General features: G+C 36.9%; 1 protein-coding gene across 5 annotated transcripts in view; it reads right to left on the reverse strand.

The window, feature by feature from the left end:
- Positions 1 to 20,199, reverse strand: part of LOC150100913 (protein NDRG3-like) — a 398,002-nt gene that overhangs the window by 92,756 nt on the left and 285,047 nt on the right. For all 5 annotated transcript variants that reach the window (XM_090401073.1, XM_090401076.1, XM_090401074.1 and 2 more), the window contains 2 exons: positions 10,234 to 10,318; positions 3,825 to 3,875 (listed from right to left, as the gene is read on the reverse strand). In XM_090401073.1, coding sequence (XP_090257199.1) covers positions 3,825 to 3,875; positions 10,234 to 10,318 — 136 coding nt within the window. The remainder of the gene's footprint in view (positions 1 to 3,824; positions 3,876 to 10,233; positions 10,319 to 20,199) is intronic.

The following is a 20,199-nucleotide window of genomic DNA, read 5'->3' on the forward strand; positions in this document are numbered from 1 at the left end:
GATCAGGGATCAAGAGGAAACAGATGGAATTGCAAAGGGTTCTAAAATGAAGAAGCAGAAAGAGAAACGGCCCCAGTCCAGCATGGAGAGATCACATCGAGTGAGTGGTATCAGTGGAACTAGCTGTAGATCCAGAAATGAGTTGTGTTTGTATACCAATGCTAGAAGTATAAGAAACACGGCGGATGAAATGGTTGCACTAATTGCGTCTGTGCACCCAGAGATTGTCGGAATAAGTGAGACATGGTTAGATGAGGACGACATCCTGACAGGAATAGAGATGGAAAAGTATGATGTGTTTCGGGAGGATAGAAGGGGTAAAAAGGGAGGGGGAGTGCTGTTGATGATAGAGAAAGAGTTATGTCCATACAAGGTAGAGATGCAAGAGGGAAATAGGGCTAGTGGTTTTGAGGCAGTATGGTGTGAGATAGAGGTGAATAGAATCAAATACTTGGTGGGATGTTGTTATAGACCTGGTAATGTGGATGGTGGTGATAGTGAAATGTATAGTCAAATAAGCCAAGCAAATAAGAAAAGGGTGATCATTATGGGTGATTTTAATTATGGCAATATAGAGTGGAATGAAGAGATAGCAACTGGAAGTAAAGAAAATGAGTTTCTTGAGTTTTTGAGGGATAACTACCTCAGACAGTATGTAACAGAGGGCACACGAGGATTAAGGGTCTTGGATTTGGTCATCTCATCAGAGGATATAATTATCAATGAGGTGTCAAATCATCCACCAGTTGGTGAAAGTGACCATGAGGTGATTACCTGGGTGGTTGCCAGCAGTGCAAGGACCCCTGTGAAAAAAGGGTATATGTGGAACTACAAGGGGGGTGATTATGAAGAGTTCAGGAGACAGCTTGCAGGTGTAGCATGGAATGAGGAGTTAGCTGGAAAAGAGATCAATGCAGCTTGGGGGATTTTCAAAAACTATCTAGTAGATGCACTGTCTAAGTGTATTCCAAGGGTGAGAAGGTTAAATAAGGTAGGTGTGAGATGGATGAATAAAGAGATTAAGTATGTGATACAGAGAAAGAGGGCATTGTGGAGGCAGCATAAGAGAAGTGGAAATAACCAATCTCATGAGGTCTACAAAGACCAGGCAAGGAGGATGACTTGGTTGGTGAGGATAGCTAAAGAGAGGTATAAGCAGCAGTTAGCTAATGAAGCCAAAAAGAATCCTAAGGAGTTCTTTCGATATGTAGCCAGCAAAAGCAAGAATGATTATGGAAGGATGACATTGATTGGAGGAAATGGTATAAAGACAGCTGTTGCAGAATGTGTGGTGGAGATACTTAATGAGCAGTTCATAAAGATCTTTCAATCTTGTGAATGTGATTTCATGGAGAGATTAAGGGCAGTTGATGATGGGGAGGAGAGACTGACTGTAAGTGAGCAAGAGGTGTTTGGGGAGTTGAGTAATCTAGATGTAAATAAGGCTGTGGGACTCGATAATATATCACAGCGTATTCTGAAGGAATGTGCCAGGGAGTTGACACCTGCCTTGACATATTTTTTTAATATGAGTCTTGCACTTGGTCAAGTCCCTAAAGAGTGGAAGGAGTGCAAGATTGTGCCATTTCATAAAGGAGGTGATCGAACTCAAGCATCAAACTATAGGCCTATCTGTGTGTCAGGTGTTGTGGTTAAGTTGTTGGAGAAGCTTGTGAGAACTAGGATCCAGAGTTGGGTTGACAACAATGGTATAATCTTTGATGGACAGCATGGATTTGCTAAAGGGAGGTCATGTTTTAGTAATCTACTTACTTATTACAATAAAGTGACTGCTTCCTTGGACAGAGGAGAAGGATACACAGTAATATACTTGGATTTCGCAAAAGCTTTTGATAGAGTACCTCATGATAAGTTGACAGTCAAACTAGAGCAGATGGAGTTGGATATTAGATTAGTGCATTGGATTGGAGACTGGCTATCTGATAGGTATTAACAAGTTGTGTATGGGGGGTGCAATATCCAGGAAAAGGAAAGTCACTAGTGGAGTTCCTCAGGGGTCTGTTTTAGGGCCATTACTATTTAACTTGTATATTAATGATATTGGCGAAAATTTGGATGGAGATATTCAGTTGTTTGCAGATGTTGCAAAGTTGGGACGAACCATAAAGAGTAGTGAAGATGTTGTGGCCTTGCAAGAAGACTTGAATAAATTGAGTGATTGGGCAAACAAATGGGGATGTGAGTTCAATGTTGCAAAATGTAAGGTTTTAAAATTTGGAAAACAAAGATGGGAAGCAGAATTTATGCTTGGTGAGAATATATTGTTGGAAGTAGAGGAAATAAGAGATCTGGGGGTGATAGTGGATAAGGATCTAAAATTTAGGGGACACATTGCCAAAATTGTGCAGACAACACAAAGACTTCTGGGAATGATGCAGAGGACACTGACGTGTAGAAGTAGGGGGATTCTTGTTCCATTGTATAAGGCTTTGATTAGGCCACACATGGACTATTATGCCCAGATTTGGTCACCTGGTTTTCAGAAGGATGAAGAGATGTTGGAAAGAGTCCAAAGGCGACATTCCAGAGGTCAGAAACTAAGGTAGTTTCTGACCTCTGGAATGTCGAGTATGAGGAAAGATTGAAAAGATGTAATTTGCAGAGTCTAGTGGAGAGAAGGAAGAGGGGAGATATGATAGAGACCTACAAGTTGGTAAGGGGTTGTTATAGGATCAATGGTGGAGAAGTTCTACAGAGAATAGTGGGAGATCAGGGGAGAACCAGAGGTGATCCCTGGAAACTGTATAAAGAGGGATGTGAGTAGGGGAGTGAGAGGCAGATTTTTTTCGTGCAGAGTTGTGAGTGATTGGAATGCCTTGCCTGAGAGTGTGGTGTCTGCAAGGAGTTTGAATGTGTTTAAGACATGGTATGATGAGATGTGTGTGAGATAAAAGGACCTCCTAGATGAGTCTTTGACTCCATGAGGTCTTGTTTAATAATAATAATAAAAATAATAATAATCTGTCATGGAGACATGGGATACAACATAAAAATTATAAATAACACCACTGACAAAAACACACCAACAACAAGTGGAGGATGTTAGACACCTAAGTCCTAAAAATAACACCCTCTATGGGTGCTGGTAGCAATCTTGGCTGCCAACACCCTCTGTGGGTGCTGGCAGCCAAGATTAGGAGATTGAGAATTAATGTTTCCCAAATCTTGGGAAGTTTACAACCTAATCTAAATAAATATTGTTGTGTTAAACTTTCCCAAGATTTGGGAAACATTAATTCTCAGATCTCCTACCCAACAGCCAAGGATAGCTACCAGTATCCACTGGGGGGGGGGTGGTGCCTGCTCTTTGGACTTTAGTCTTCTGGTCTAACATCTTCCACTTATTGTTTGTTTTTGTATGTGTTATTATGATTTTTATATTGTATCCCAGAAGATTTCTTTGTGACAGAGATGAAATATTGGCATTATTAAACATGTCTTTAATTATTTTTTTGAAAATGTAGACAAATTACTGAAGCAAGACTTCCTTTAACAACCTCATGCTGCTCTCTCAAAAACTTTGCATTCTCATCAATCAGGTTTTATATTCTACTTCTAACTCTCTAACACCATCACCACTCACCTGATATACATACTGGACTATAGTTGCATGCCAGTGACTTGGATTCTTCCTTGTGTAGTGGTATTATTTTTCTTTGTTTACACTCAGAAAACAAAGGGACAGTTCCTGTTTTCCAGACTTTTGTTGAACAACAGCATCAAACAACCAAATAATTTGTTGTTGAACAATTTGTTGATGAATAACTGGTTGAACAATCAAATCTACATTTATCACTACTCACCTTCATTGCTAGTTGAAGCTGCAGAGGACCTTCTTCTGTACTGGTTGACAGCTGGAAAAAATAAATAATACTATAGCTGTTGACAATCTTTTTTTGCAGAATATCATTTGTTATATGATGATAGTACAAAAGTAGGCTAAAACATAATGCTTGTTTTGGATAAAACTAGAAATACTGAAAAAGACTAGCTAACCAATCAACTAGCATCACTGATATCATTTTCCACATCATACCAATAATTTTTGATACATTTCTTTTTTGTTGTTGTACAGTTTTTTTTTTAAATAGTTGAACAGGTTTTTTACAGATTTTTAAACAACAGGTACAATATTTAGGATTTTATAAGACAACATTCTTTTTCAGCTAACACTTTTATTAGAACAATTGTAATAATTCCTTTAAAACAGTTCAGCTTGCTGTGAGCAACTAAATTATTTGCAAAGCAATTTATCAAAAAAGAGATACTTCGAATGGCTGCTTGAATCAAATATATTAGAATATATAACATTGGAAAAGCAACTGAAGTTCTGCTTAGGTTGTATGCCATTAAGACTATGTAATTTTCTTTATCATTTCTGTTGAAGGTTTCTGAGCATGTTATGGTTTAAACTACCTTTTAATTTTTTATATCAACCCCCCACATACGTGAAGTCTCAAGACCTATAATATGATAGTGATGTGTAAAAGAGCAGTTAGAGAAAGAGAGAGAGAGAAAAGGAGAAAAGAAGAATTTGTTAATGTATTCTTGAAGAGCTTGGGGTGGGGTATTGCATTCACTGGGAAAAATGGTATGGGGAAGACAACATTCCACTGGTTACCCTCCTTTTCTGAGCCACTGCTCCATTATACACAACTTGCTGGTATTGTTCAAGAGCCAATCTCTGATCCATCTAACCAATTTACTATTTATTCCCATCCTCATGAGGTAGACAAAAAGAAGGAAGAGAATGAGATACTGGTTCAAAAAGTTTTAAACTGAACCATGTATGGTAACTGATTAGCAGTCAAATATGTTTGTAAATGGTGACCAACAGAAATACCAAGAGAAAAACATAATGCAGAAACAGACCACCAAAGGGAAAGTGATTGCAGGAAGTCAGTGAGAATGGAGTCATCTATTAAGCCTCTTCGAACAGGAATTTATATTTTTGTTCGGTTTCATGAATTAGACCTCTATTGAATCCTCCATGTGATATTCTTTCTTAAGACTGTATTAATACACTTCTGACTTTTGGCTATTAGTCTAATACTTTTCTTGATCCTTTACCCTTTTCATTATAAAAGATCCATGGAAACAACTCTCATTTTACCTTTTTCCTCCTCCTTATCAAGAACCTTAAATCATATAATCTTGCTGAGGACAGTGCTCTCTTTCCATTTTTCTTCATCATTACAACAATTTGTAATGCTCAAACAATTTGAGCTTTGAGGTCATTCATAACCAATGCTTCAAATGGTGATGTCTGAGATTCTTTAAGGAAATGAGAAAAGACAGTCAGCCTCATTGTGACAAAAATGCAGTCTTGGCCTTCCTCCTCGCTTACAAAAAATCTTGGTCCATTTCCACTTATCTTTGATTTTTAGATTCTCTGAAAAATCATATTTCTCTCTGGGTTGACATTTTGGAAGATAAAGATACACACATTACACATCTGTGTCTTCCAAAAACTCTGCATCCACTTGAGATGTTAACTTTACTGTACAGCTACTCTTTAAAGTCCCAATTCTACCACCCTGAAATACTTTTCTCGCCTTCCTAAAAATATCTATGCTGTCCAGAAGAGAGCAATTACTAATTGCTAATCCCTCTCTTTTAGGTTGTTTCCAATCTCTTTCTTTCAGAATATGTTTTTGCTCATCCAACAGGATGAATATGAGGATGGGAATAAATAGTAAATTGGTTAGATGAATCAGAGATTGGCTCTTGAACGATACCAGCAAGTTGTGTATGATGGAGCAGTGTCTCAGAAAAGGAGGGTAACCAGTGGAATGTTCCAGAGTTCTGTTCTTGGGCCCCTGCTGTTTAACTTGTTTGTAAATGATATATCATGTGGACTGATTGGGGTTCGTCAGTTTGCTGATGATGCAAAGTTGGGAAGAATTATAAGAGCACTGCTGATGTTAATTCCCTTCAGGAGGATTTGAATAGAATTGACTTTGACAAAGGAGTGGGGTTGCAGTTTTAATATTAATAAGTGCAAGGTGTTGCATTTTGGAATGTATAAATACAAGGCTTTGTACTATATTGATGGTGCTGTACTGCAGGAAGTGGATTAGGTTTGAGATTTGGGAGTGATGGCTGACAGTAGAATGAAGTTTAGGGAACATATTGCAAGTGTTGCAAAGACTGCACATTTTAGTGCCACTATGATGAGAAGTGCTCTAACATGTAGGGATAAGGAAGTGGTTGTGCCACTGTATAAAGCACTGGTCAGACCATTGTACCCAAATTTGGTCACCTGGTTTTTGATGTGATGTGGAAACATTAATTAGAGAGGGTCCAGAAGGGTGACTAAGACAATATCAGGACTATGGAATGTTGGCCATGGAAAAAGGTTGAAGAAATGTGGATTGGTTTGGTGGATAGGAGGAAAAGAAGTGATACGTTAGAGATGTTTAAGTTAGTGAGAGGATTTTATCAGATTAATCCAGAGGATTATAAAAAGAGTAGAAAGTGAGAGGAGAAGAATCAGAGACCATCTCCCTGAAAGTTGTGTAAGAATGAGGTGAAGAGGGATATGAGGACTAGATTTTTTACTTGGAGAATTGTCAGCAAATGAAACACATTACAAAAATATGTTGTTAATGCAAGGAGTATTAAGGATTTTAAGATTTGATATGATAAACATGTTTTCAGTCGAAAGAACCTCCCACAATGAGTCTACTGACTCCATGGAGGATGTAATAATAATAATAATAATAATGATTTGTGCACCGTATAATTTTAGTATAAGCAAAGAGTAAAATTAGTTTAAAATATAACAAAAACAGATTTACACATTTTAGCATTCAGATATGTTAATTGTTAACATATCCTTATGGTGATTTCCAACTTATGACCTTCAACCTTTTCGACTTATGATGTGATTGCTCAAACAGAACCCATTGTAAGTCAAGGACTTACTGCATTTGAATACATTGTATGAGTGAGCAAATAAGTGGAACTATCAGTTCAATGCTGCAAAGTGTAAGGTCTTGAAATTTGATAGACAAGAATGAAATGTAGAGTATATCATCAACAGCGTTGATCACAATGGGAAAAAAAACAAAGGATCTTTCGAAGTTCAATAAAGAACTTATTGTAGGTGCCTGTCTGGCAGGACTCACAATTTTGAAAACTGGTTTCTCAAAAGGTTTCTCAAAAACAACTGGTTTCTCAAAAGGTGAGATACTCCAGGTGTTTAATGAGTGGAATAACAATAACCCACATTACTTTTCTGAGAGGCATAACTGGTCTTAACATGGTCTGTCGGGAATGAGATTGCCATCTCATTCCTGACAGACTATGACCGACAGACTATTGCCATCTGAGAGGCTTGTAGGGATCAACAGAACTTCCTGTGTGCATCAATTGACTGAAGTATTTAAAGATGGCTTTCCCAACTCATATCTCACTGAACTATGGGCAGGGAATTGAAATAGTTGGATTAATGTTGAAGAGGTTTTTTCATGAAATGGTGTGTGTATGTGTTGGGAGTGGGGGGGGGGGAACAATAATCAATCCTTGGAAGCTGTATAAGGAGGATGTGAGAAGCAAGTTTTTTGCATGGAGATTTGTGAATGATTGGAATGCATTGCCTGAGAGTGTGGTGTCTGAAGATAATATAAATGTATTTAAGGCGTGGTGTGATGAGCTATTATATGATAAAGGGACCTCCTACAATGAGTCTTTTGACTCCATGGGGGTCTAGGATAATAATATTGGCAACTTATAGCAACAGCCATACCATGAACAGGCCAAGGGTGATTAAATGGGTATCCCACAATGGAGACCAAACTGTTTGGTCTCTAGCCCTTAATCATTCCTCCTAAAAACTTCCTTTATTTGTCAAGCACACTGGGAAAGTAGTATACCATCTTTTCTTTCCATTCTCACATTTGAGGGGATATTTGAAAAAACAAAACAAAACAAAACAGAAAATAAATAGTTAATCAATTTGTTTTCATTATAAGAATTGCAATAAATTAAAAATCTGATCATAAATAATATTTCTAATTAGTTCTAATTATGCCAGTGGTGGCCTGTGCATAAGCACTGCGATACTGCAGCACTCCAAAGGAAAAAATGAAAAAAAAAAAAATTTTGTTTGTGTTTATAATTAATAATAACTTACAACATTATATAAATGCAATACAACATGTAAAATGTTTCAGCTTATGTTTTGACATCGATTAAATAGTTAATAGTTGGAATTCTTCGTTTAACACTTTAGATTATGAAACAAATGCAATGCGATCTAACGCCGATATTCGTTTGCGCTTGTCATTGCACGTTACATCATTAGATACACTGCCGTCTGGGTAGTGTATTTTATTATTGCGCACATTATTTCTGTGAGATATGAAACGTTTATTATTGGTGCTTGTGAGTGGCAAACTATTTTTTTTAATCTTATTTATTAGATACAAGGCTAAATAATGACTAGTGTCGCTGTTGAAAATATGAAAAGAATTATATTTTTTCAATTATCGTTACACGAAACAAATGCACTGTGATCTAACGCTGATATTTGTTTGTGCTTGTCATTGCTATTGATACGAAACTTTTATTATTGGTGTTTGTTCGCGGCGAGGATGAAATATTTTTAATAAAGCAATTTTTAATATGTAAATGTATTTATTAATAAATTTTGTTACTGATTAGGAAAAAAAAGTTTTTTTTTTTTTTTTTTTTTTCACCAGCCGCCACTGAATTATGCTATCTTCGTTTTTATTTCTGGTTCCTGAATGTATGAGTGGGGGTCAGGAAACTATACAAAGTGATCAAATGCAAGATCACAGTATCATTAGTACCTCCATCAACCATCATCACTGTATTATAGCTAATGCATATTGTCTCTGCTGCTAATAATTCATTCAGAAAGCATACTTCATTATTCTGAGGAGTATTCAGAACACCTCAATATAGATCAATATTAATCAGTTCTCTGAATAAAACATCAACAATAACTAAAAATATAGCATGTTATATGAATCTTTATTACATAACCTGTCCTGAGTAGCCCTTGTGCAAACTCAGTCTGGTCAGGATCAATAATCATATGTTCTTAAATCAAATTAAAGAAGCCAAGAAATTTTCTTCTTATTTAATCCTTTATCCAAGTGTAAGCAAACAAAGTTTATGCATGCATGCATGCAATATCTTCATGACTAGGCTACTTGTATATTAGAGGCTAGTGACCTCACATTAATTGCTTTAGTATCCCATAATGCAAAGCATACATCCTATGTTTATAATGCTATTTCCCATGGATTAAGAGAAGAGCCACTACCCAGGCTAGTTTCAATCTTTGTGTAAATAAAGGGTCATCTTCAAAAAATAGATCCCTTGGATCGCTCTAACCTCAATGAGTGACCTAAAGGATCATTTTAACTCATTAACTCTCAATCACTTAAAGATAACCCAGCAGTGGTTCAACTCAATGACAGGCAAATCCTACCACCAAGCAGAACTGCTCATCTCCCAGGGAAAAGCATCCACTGAAGGACCTTGATAAAGGCCACGTCAGTAGAAGCTATACCATAAGTAAGTATCTAATAGAATACAGTGATTGAGACCACTTCAGTGGATACTACTTTTGTGGAAAATGACATCAGTGGAAGCCAGCCTCAGAAGAGATACCAAAGTTGAAGTAATGCAGAAGTCATATATTTCTCATATACAAGAATGAAAAGGTACAACACCTTATTATTAAAATACTCCAGTTTAGAGATAGTCATTGAAAGCTTTTAATTTGATTATAAATTATATTAAAGATACCAAGAAATTATTTTCTTGTTTAATGCTTTGAAGGATTAAACAAGAATATAATTTCTTGGCATCTTTAATTTATACCAAGTGAAAAAACTTACAGCTCATATGTTCTAATGAACACATGAGTGAAGGTTGTTTATTTTCTGGAAACAGAGGCAACAGTATCAAACATATTTTCATCTGGTTACCTGAAATCAGCATGTGCAAGCTTCAAGTGATCATAATTTATGACAGAGAAATAAACTCAGCTGTTATGTCTGCACAAAACATAAGATGTAAAGAGTATGCATGATTTTTCTAATTACCATTCCATGCTGTTTAATATCTTATAAACTATAACAGAAAAATGTTAATTTGGGAATCAGTTTTCCATATGGCTACAAAAGTAACAAAATCATAAATAATTTGTATACTACATTAAAGATTTCAACTAACCATATCCTAATCCTTGAAGGAAAAGGTAAAGAGCTTCACACACTTTAGTAGGTCGTTCCTCTAATGGCATACCACATTCTGAAAGCTAAAAGAAAAATGAGGAACAGATTTCATATAAATGAATTAGAATAAATGCTTAAATAAATTAGTGTTTTAAATAGCATTATTTTTGCAAATAAATATATAATACTAATCACTTATAAGTGTTGAAAAGGATAAATGTTCATAATTATTAACATCCGACCTTCATGAAATTAGAAACTCATCGTGGGAGGTACACACTATTGCACACAATGCTCATCCAACCGTGCCTTAAAATGATTCAATGTGTCTACATTCACAACACACTCAAGCAGTGCATTCATGAAATTCATACCACCCACAGACATTCATAAAATATGCATACTCATAAGGGAGAATTTGAACTAACAGCAAATAGGTTGGAGAACAAACATTAACCACTCAACCATCCAGGCTGACAAAGAAATATGCTGTGGATAAAGGAAGTTCAGCTTTAAGTTTTCACACCTTACTGTGTATGTTTCCAAACCTTGGAGTGCACAAAAAAGTAGAATGCAAAACGATCAGTCACAATAGACTTTACATGCTGAATAATGAGTGTTTTTTTTTCTTTCCACGAATTAGGTACTATATACAATAATAAAGCAGAATTGTTGTTGCTGTGCACCATCCAGTCATTTTCGACTCTTGGTGATCTTGTAAATGTGATGGAAGGCTCCATCCTACTCAGCCTCTTTTCCTTTCTTTCAGCTATGTATATGATAAAGGGACCTCCTACAACGAGTCTTTTGACTCCATGGGAGTCTAGGATAATAAGATTGGCAACTTATAGCAACAGCCATACCATAAGAGAGGGCTACACGTAGTGTTTTCAGAGAGCTCCCGAAAGCTAAGTATAATTTTGAGTGAAAATTAGAATATAGGTTTAAATCATAACATAATATTGTCTAATTTTGGTAGCTTGTTGTGTCTGTGTGATTTTGGTGTGAATTCCGTTATTTAATTTAGTATTTGATACGTTTCATAAATTTGCATATGGCAGCAATGTGACGTAAGATAATGGCATTCAAAAATACGACGCCATTGTTCAAAAACTGTAATGTGAGAGAGTTTGTCCAATGTGATGTGTGTGTGGGATGTATGCATTCCCGAATGAGGCTGGAGTTTGGATTGAAAGTGATAGTGGTGGGAGAATGTGCAGAAAGTGTAAGCAAAGTGAGGAGTTGAAGTATGTGTCAGGTTGTGAGACAGTTATGGTTGAAGAAAGTCAGAATGTGAGTGAAAATAGTGGCTTGATAGGGAATTGCAATGTACAAGATGGCAATGAGAGCGGTGATCAAAGAAAGAGTGAAAGCAACTATACAGAGAGAGAAAATGGTTTAAATGATAAAAAAAAAAAAAAAAAGGAATTATTTGTAGGAAGTGAGATCGCTAGGTTGCGCACAGTGATACAAAATGCGCAGCGGCAATTAGAGCACCTGCAAAACTCTTTCCAGAGTGATTCGACTAACGTAAATAAACAAGCGTTTGAAAGGAAAAATACGCGTAAGAGTGGGAGAGTTTTTGAAATGAAGGAAAGAGTGTTGTGTGGTGACTCGTTGTGATAGATGGGAGTTTAATTAAATCGTACTTACCAGGTACAAAATTTAAGGATGTAAGTGAGATTATTAGAGTGCAAAAACAGAGGGTGAAAGAATTGATAGTTGTGGCAGGTATGAATGAATTGAAAGGAGATAAATTTTTTATGAGAGAGGACTTGAAAGTATTGTTAAAGGTAGCGAAAGAAAAGAGTGACAGAGTTAGAATGGTGAGTCTGTTGCCATGGTGTGACAGAGAGGAGTTTAGAAGGAGGGCCATAATCGCAAATGATTTTTTGCGCAGGTTATGCACACGGTGTGGTGTGGAATTCGTGGACGTGTGGAATGAGTTTGATGGGCGAAAGGATTTATACAAGATGGATGGCCCATTTGAATAGATTTGGTGTGCAGAGACTGGAAAAAGTGTTGCCGAATGAAGTGAAAATGGATGTGCAGAACCAGGGAAACAAGAACTACCAAAGAGGGGGGAGTGGATATGCGGACATCAGTGAGACAGTTGAGTGTAAGAATGTATGTAATGTATCCGAGCCAGTACTAAGGACAAAAAATGGGAATGGGATATTTAGAATAACGCATCAAGATAGGGGTGGGACAAAGGGATCACTGCATTTCATGTACACTAATGCCAAGAGTATTAGGAAACAAGAAGGAAGAATTTTTTGCCTTGATTGGCTCTTCCTGGCCACAGGTTATTGGCATTAGTGAAACATCGCTGACGAAAGAAGATATAGTTAGTGGGATAGAATGTGTAGGTTGTAGTGTGTTTAGGAGGGACAGAGAGAATAAAATGGGAGGAGGATGTTATTGATGATAGCTGATGAACTGCAGCCAAGGAGAATTGAAGTTGTATCACAGGATAGTGAAAAGAGCTCATTTGAGACTATTTGGTGTAAGATTGAGACTGGCAGAATAAAATATACAGTTGGGTGCTGCTATAGACCAGGTAATGGAAAATAGATGGTGGAGATAGTATGCATAAACAAATTGATGAAATGAGTGGAAGGAGGGTAATTATTATGGGGATTTCAACTATGGTGACATTGATTGGAAGCTAGGAGAAGACACATATGAGGAAGGAAATGGATTTTATTCAATTATTAAGGGATAACTATCTGAGACAGCATGTAATTGAAAATACTAGGGGTGTGAGAGTGCTTGACCTGGTAATAGCATCTCAGATTTTGACTGTAATGAATATGACCATGTTGCCATCTATTGGTGAGAGTGATCATAAGGTCTTGACCTAGGAGGTGGCTAAAGGTGTGGAATTTTCAATTAAGACAGGGTATATGTGGAATTACCGTGCTGACAAGTATGACAAGCTTAGGAGATTGCTTGGATCAGTGCCATGGCATGAACAACTGCAAGGGCTGGATGTCGATAGAGCATGGGAAGTGGTCAAGGAGCATTTACAGGAGGTTATGGCTGATTGTATACCTAGGATCCGAATAGCAAAACAAGTAGGGGTTAAATGGATGAATAACACCATTAAGCTTGAACTGCAAAAAAAGAAACAACTGTGGAGGGAATTTAAAGAAAGGGGGTGACCTGCAGGCACACAAACGGTATAAAGTGCAGGCCAGAAGGGTAACGAGTGTGGTAAAAAAAGCAAAAGCGGATTATGAAAGGAAACTAGCTATGCAAGCTAAAGAGAATCCCAAACAGTTCTTTCAATATACTGCAAGCAAGAAAAAAACTGTACACGGCAAAATGATTTTAAGGAATGATGATGGTAAGGAGGTCACTGAATCAGTCGATATAGTGGAGTTACTGAGCGAGCACTTTGCAAAAGTATATCATCCAGCTGGTGACATTGAAAAAATGAAGGAACCATTAGTTTATACGGGAACTGTGATGAATGAAGTGGAGGTGAATAGTCTGTTACAGAACATTAATGTGAATACATCTGTGGGATTGGATGGTATACTGGCACGGGTCTTGCGTGAAGCGGCTAAAGAATTATCAGTGCCCTTGACCATGTTGTTTAATCTGAGTCTCGGGTCTGGTTTAGTCCCAAAGGTGTGGAAAGAGGGGAAAATAGTTCCACTGCATAAAGCAGGATCCAAGACTACAGTTGCAAATTAACGACCGATCAGCATATCAGGAGTCGTTGTCAAGGTCTTGGAGAAAGTAGTCAAAGGAAAAATACAGGAATGGATTGATATAAATGAGATAATGTATGGGGGACAGCATGCTTTATGAAGGGTAGATCATGCCTCAGTAACTTGCTCAAGTTTTATAACAAGGTGACGGCTGAACTGGATAAGGGTAAAAGGTTTACAGTGATACTGCTGGACCTGGCAAAGGCATTTGACAGGATACCACATGGAATTCTAATCTCTAAACTACAACATATGGGAATGGATATAGGGTTGGTGAGATGGATAGGTGGGTGGTAGATGGAGAGAGATATCAAAGAGTAGTTTATTCAGGAAGAGAGTCCAAAAGACGGCCTGTGACTAGTGGTGTGCCGCAGGGTTCTGTTCTTGGACCACTGCTGTTTAATTTGTTCATTAACGATATAGGGAAGGATCTAAGAGAAACAGTTCATTTGTTCGCTGATGATGCAAAGTTGGGTAGGGCGATAGTGAATGCAGAAGATGTCAAAATCTTGCAGGATGACTTGGATAGATTGGAGGTATGGGCTAAAGAGAATGGATGTCGATTTAATGTGACAAAATGTAAGGTTATGCATTTTGGGGTGAAAAGATTAGCAGCAGTATACCACATTGGTGGAACTGTACTCCAGGAGATTGCTGAGGCCAGGGACTTGGAAGTGTTGGTGGATAGGGAGATGAAGTTTAGGGGGCACATTACAAAAGTAGCTAAATCAGCTCATCAACTCACTTGGTTGTTGAAAAATACCTTGACGAGCAGAGACAAGCAAGTTATTGTACCTCTGTATCAAGCCTTGATAAGACCTCATCAAGACTACTGTGCCCAGATTTGGTCACCTAGGCTCCTTCTTGATGAGGAGGAGGTGGAGAGGATCCAGAGGCGAGTGACTAAGATGATAGCGGGTCTATGGAATGAACCATATGAGAACAGGTTGAAGATTTGTGGGTTGCAGAAATTAGTTGATAGGCGGAAAAGGGGAGATATGATTGAGACATTCAAATTGCTAAAGGGTTTCTATAGGATTAATTCAGAGGATATTTTTGAGATTAGGACTGGTGGTGGGAGAACTAGGGGACACCTATGGAAGCTGGACAAGAGTGTGGTTAGCAGGGGTGTTAGAGCTGGGTTCTTTACTTTTAGAGTGGTAAATGAGTGGAATAAGCTGCCAGAGTCTGTTGTGGGTGCTATGACGGTGAGTGAGTTCAAGGCAAGGTATGATAGATACTGTGAGAATGTCATATAGTTGTGTGGACATGATGTTTAGGGCCTCCCTCGATGAGTCTAAGGACTCTCTGGAGTCACCCATAATAATAATAAACAGGCCAAAGGTGATTAAATGGGTATCCTACAATGGAGACCAAACAGTTTGTGGTCTCTAGCCCTTAATCTTTCCTCCTAAAAACTTTCTTTATTTGTCAAGCACACTGGGAAAGTAGTATACCATCTTTTCTTTCCATTCCCACATTTGAGGGGGATATCTTCAAGTAAGTTATTTTATGTTGTCCATCCAACTCTTTTGCAGTCTTCCTCTTCTTCTCATTCCATCAGTCTTCCCCACCAACATAACTGCCTTTTTCCAATGATTCATCAGCTCACATAATGTGTTTAAAGTATATTACCTTCTGTTTAGTAATCATCACCTCTAAGGAGCATTCTGTCTTTATACTCTCTAAAACTTTCTTATTGGTTATTCTTGCAGTCTATGGGATTCTTAATAGTCTCCTCCCTGCCCATAATTCAAATGAATCAATTTGCTTTCTGTCTTTCTTCTTAATAATCCAGCTTTCACATCTATAAATCACTACTGGAAATACCATTGCTTTGACAATTCCAACTTTCATGGCCTTCTCACACCTCTATCTTTCATAATTTTTGTCAGGTATTTTTTTTTACCTTTTAATTTCATCTTCACATTTGCCATTATTTCTGATTCTGGACTCCAGTAAATCATAACTTTCAATGATTACCATTTTATCTCCCTTTAATCTCTTTAAGCTTTGCTTTACTGTACTGTATATATTGGCACCATTGAAAATATACATCATCTTTATCATAAATCAAGACAGAAAACAAGCCAGTTTTTTTTTTTTTTAACTTTTTTCATTCAAAGCACTAACAGCATATAAATCCTTGTGTTTTATCAGAATATTTTATTAATACACATTAATAATAGCATTAATGAAGTTTCTAAACCTCTTCACTTTTATTCCAATATTCACAATTTTAAAATAATATTTTAAAAAATTGTACTTAATTTTCACCTTCATCTTATATTTGTCATTAATCAGAACTGTATTATTTTTTATTATTATCGGACTTCAGTGGCATAGCCTGGGGAACGTTTGATTCTCGTCGCCAACGTGAGGAGCTTAAGGATCTTCCTCAGCCATAGCCAAGTTAGCCGGTCTTGGGCGTGGACAGCAGGGTTTTTTCCCCCAGTTTATCTGGGGTTTTTCATCCTGCAAGCAGGCAAACTGGCCCTGTGAACACACAAATCTACAGCCATAAATACTTAACCTCCCCATGAGGGGGTTCAACTTTCCCCAATAGGGATGGGGGAGAAAATGGAGGAAACTCCATATGAATAAATAAATAAAATCATATCACACCTTAAAATCATCCAATGTCTGCTATCTACTAAGGTATAATCCATTTTTTCACAGAGAATGAAAGGAATGCATGCATAAACCATGCAGTAAGTCCATTTTTTTGCTCCCCTTTGCATAACTTCTAGAGATGTGCCTTGTTTCTTCCTTTGTTCCTTTATGGAAAAATCTTCATGGTGAGTATTTGATATGCACCTTTCAATGACTTATATGTCTCAGTCATATTACTTCTATCCACCAAACTCTTCAAATTACATTTCTTCAATCTATGTGCTCACTAACCTTTCCAAAGTCCTGATATTATCTTTGTTATATACTTTTGGGAGGGGGAGAAAATTAAGAAGCTTTCAAAAAGTTTCATCTACTTGAAATTCAGATGACAAATTTGTACAGTAGTTCAGATGTAGTGTGATCAAGGTTCCATACAATGGAACCACAAAATCCTATCTATGCTGGTTGATATAATTCTCATGATTGTAGCAATACACCTGGCAGCCTTGTGTAACATGTCCCTTGAGCTTTAACTTCCTGCCAACCATCATCCCAAGATCCCTGTCTCCTTCATGTCCTTCAGTATAGTACCACCAAGAGAATACACATCCATCTCTTAACTGAAAAGTTTAAAATCATGTACTTAATAACACTCCACTAGCCACTTGTCTCTGAACATACAATCAGGTTTCTAGTACTTAAACCTGCATAATATCCACTATCTTTCCTGCTACTTCTCTCCTATATACAGCTCTCTCAATATCTGTCAGACAGCAAATTTCCAACAATCCACTCCACTAGCCAATTATATAAACCCTTTGTTTGCAACTTCAGTATAACTTGTAAAGCAGCAACCTATGAAATACATTTGCAAAATCCAGAAATATCACAGTATATGCATTTCCTCATAACTACTCTTGTAACCTTATCATAAAATGTACCAGAGTGCTCAGCAAGACTGCCTTTTAACAAATCCATCTGGCTTCTATAAAGAACTTTCATCCTTCATCCACTCATCCCTATATATGAATCCTTAGCATTTTTTTTTTTTTCAAAATCCTAACTACCACTGAAGAAACAACATAATAAACGATCACTATCGTTTTGCAAATTATCGTCCCTTCTTTCCACTCTCCAGGAAGCCAATTAGTTGTTAGACTGTTGAAGGTTAATGGTTCTTGCCAGTTCTTTATCACGTTCCTTTAAAATCTCATCCCTTCATGACATTCAGTAATTAATAATCCAAATATAGGGATGTCTGTAGCATGATACCATTTACTATGACATCTACATTAACTTATCTCTCAGTCAAATCAACTTGATTGTGAATTTCCAAGAAACAAGTAAAATTTGATACTACCCATTAGTGACAAGTATGTACTTTGGAGTAAAGTACAGAATCCACAAGATGTCACAACACAGAGGAGATATTAAACATAACATACAATCAGTCAATATTTTTTCAATCACACCAAATTTTGATCCACTTTTGAGTATTTATGTATTAGTTCGATTTACTTTTTGTTTCTATTTCCTCAGAGACAAGAACAACTCAATTTTTCATTTCAGCTTATGCAGATAGCAAGATATTGTGCACATAAGCACCATAGTGGGGGGGGGGAGGAGAGAAAACATGCTATTGTCACAGATCAATAGGTCAGATTTAGAGTACATACAGATATGCAGTGTGTTGGGATTCAGAACATTTGAACAATTTTTATTATTAAAGCAAACTTGTAGTAATTGGCTATAATTTTATGAATTGGCGGCGTGTTCATATAGTTATAATGTACACCCACAAAAATGGAAAGTGGTGCTAGTGAAGCTAAATTAAAAAAAAAAAAAAGTTTATGGATTTCAGTATGAAACTTCATATTACTGAAAGTTGAAAGATGTGTGTAGTTTTGCATGCCAAATGTATGCATCCCCCCCCAACAATATTCATTTAATTTTTTTGTTAATTAAATTTTTTGAGATTTTTTTTATTATAAAAGTGTAATTTACAATTGTATTTACATTAACATTCTTGAAAAAAAGGAAAGTATGAACATTTTTAATATATTCTTTGTTAAAAAAAAATATTACTATTATCATCATATCAACCTCCATGGAGTTGGCAGACTCATGGGAGGTTAACTCAATCAACATATTTATCATTTCAAGCCTTAAATCCCTAACACTCCCAGCATTCACAACACGTTTTGGTAATGTGTTCAACTCAGTCTCAATTCTCTAAAAAATCTACTCCTCACACCTTTCTTCAATTCACCTTTACACGATTTCCAGGGATGGCCTCTTGTTCTTCACCCTCTCACCCCCAACTGTATTTATAATTGCTTCTGTAATAATTAGATAAAATCCCCTCACTAACTTAAATGTCTCTATCATATCACCTCTTCTCTGCCCATTCCACTAAACTCTGCAATTTATATTCCTTTAACCTCCCTCCACCAATATTCCCAAGTCTTAATACTGCCTTGGCCACTTGTCTCTGAACTTTTTCCAGTGTTTCCACATAACATTGAAAACTAGTCTATTCCTTACTAGCATATCCAATACCATGAACAACTTGCAGATAGACAGACTGGTCTATAATTGGAAACTTCTGTCCTAGAGCCATGCTTCTGGACTGGTACTATTTTGCCTTCTTTCCACTGCAAGATTTTTATTAAATAACCAGGTCAATAGCATAGCTAGTTGTTTTGTACATGCCTTAAAAATGCATGGTGATATGTTATCCATTCCTCCAGCCTTATTAACATCTAACCCAATCAACACCAAATACACCTCTGATTCTTTCACTTCTAATTCCTCAAACATCTGCCCCCTCCCTTCTACATGTTGCACTTATCATTTTCATCAGTATACTATATACTGATAATGTGCTCATTAACAACTTCATTACATCTCTTGCCATAGTTATGCTGCTGCTACTATGGATGTTCACCAATGTCACTCTTCCATAATTATTCTTCCTCTTGCTTGCCATATAACAAAAGAAATCCCTCGAATTAACCTTGGCCTGACCAGCCAATCTCCTCTCATACTGCACTTTTCTTTCTTAACTATGCTTATCACTTTTCTAGCCTGCACTTTATATTCCTCATACAGTACATCTGATCACTACCTACTGTTTTATACTTCCATCCCACCACTCCAGTATAATCACCATATGTGCAGTGTCACCTCACTAACACCAAATTAGGGCTCATGCAGACTTGACCAGTTGAACACTCACTATAATCTGATATTAATTTGACCAATTCCACATTTATGTGGAATTATAAGATAGGCAACTATCACAGACATCAAGAGAAGAAGATAAAGCAATTTTGAGTCAAATGGAAGGCAAGAGAAATAAAAGAGGAGTTGTAGATGACAAAAAGATTATGGAAGACAAATGTGGAGAACAGTTGCATGAGGAATATAAGGCTCAGGCTAGGAAAATTACTAGTATTGTAAGGATAGAAAAATTAAAATATGAGAGGAGACTAGCACTGCAATCCAAGAAGAATCCCAAAGAGTTTTTTTTTTTTTAAATGTGGTGAGGAGGGGAAAAATGATAGTGGATGGAGATGGAACTCAAGTGACCAATGCAGATGACACATGATTACTTCACTATTAGAGTGTTC

The sequence above is a fragment of the Typopeltis vanoorti genome, chromosome 12, assembly GCF_054136105.1.
Source record: "Typopeltis vanoorti isolate ZY-2024b chromosome 12, IOZ_Tvanoo_1.0, whole genome shotgun sequence".
Classification (NCBI taxonomy): Eukaryota; Metazoa; Arthropoda; class Arachnida; order Uropygi; family Thelyphonidae; genus Typopeltis; species Typopeltis vanoorti.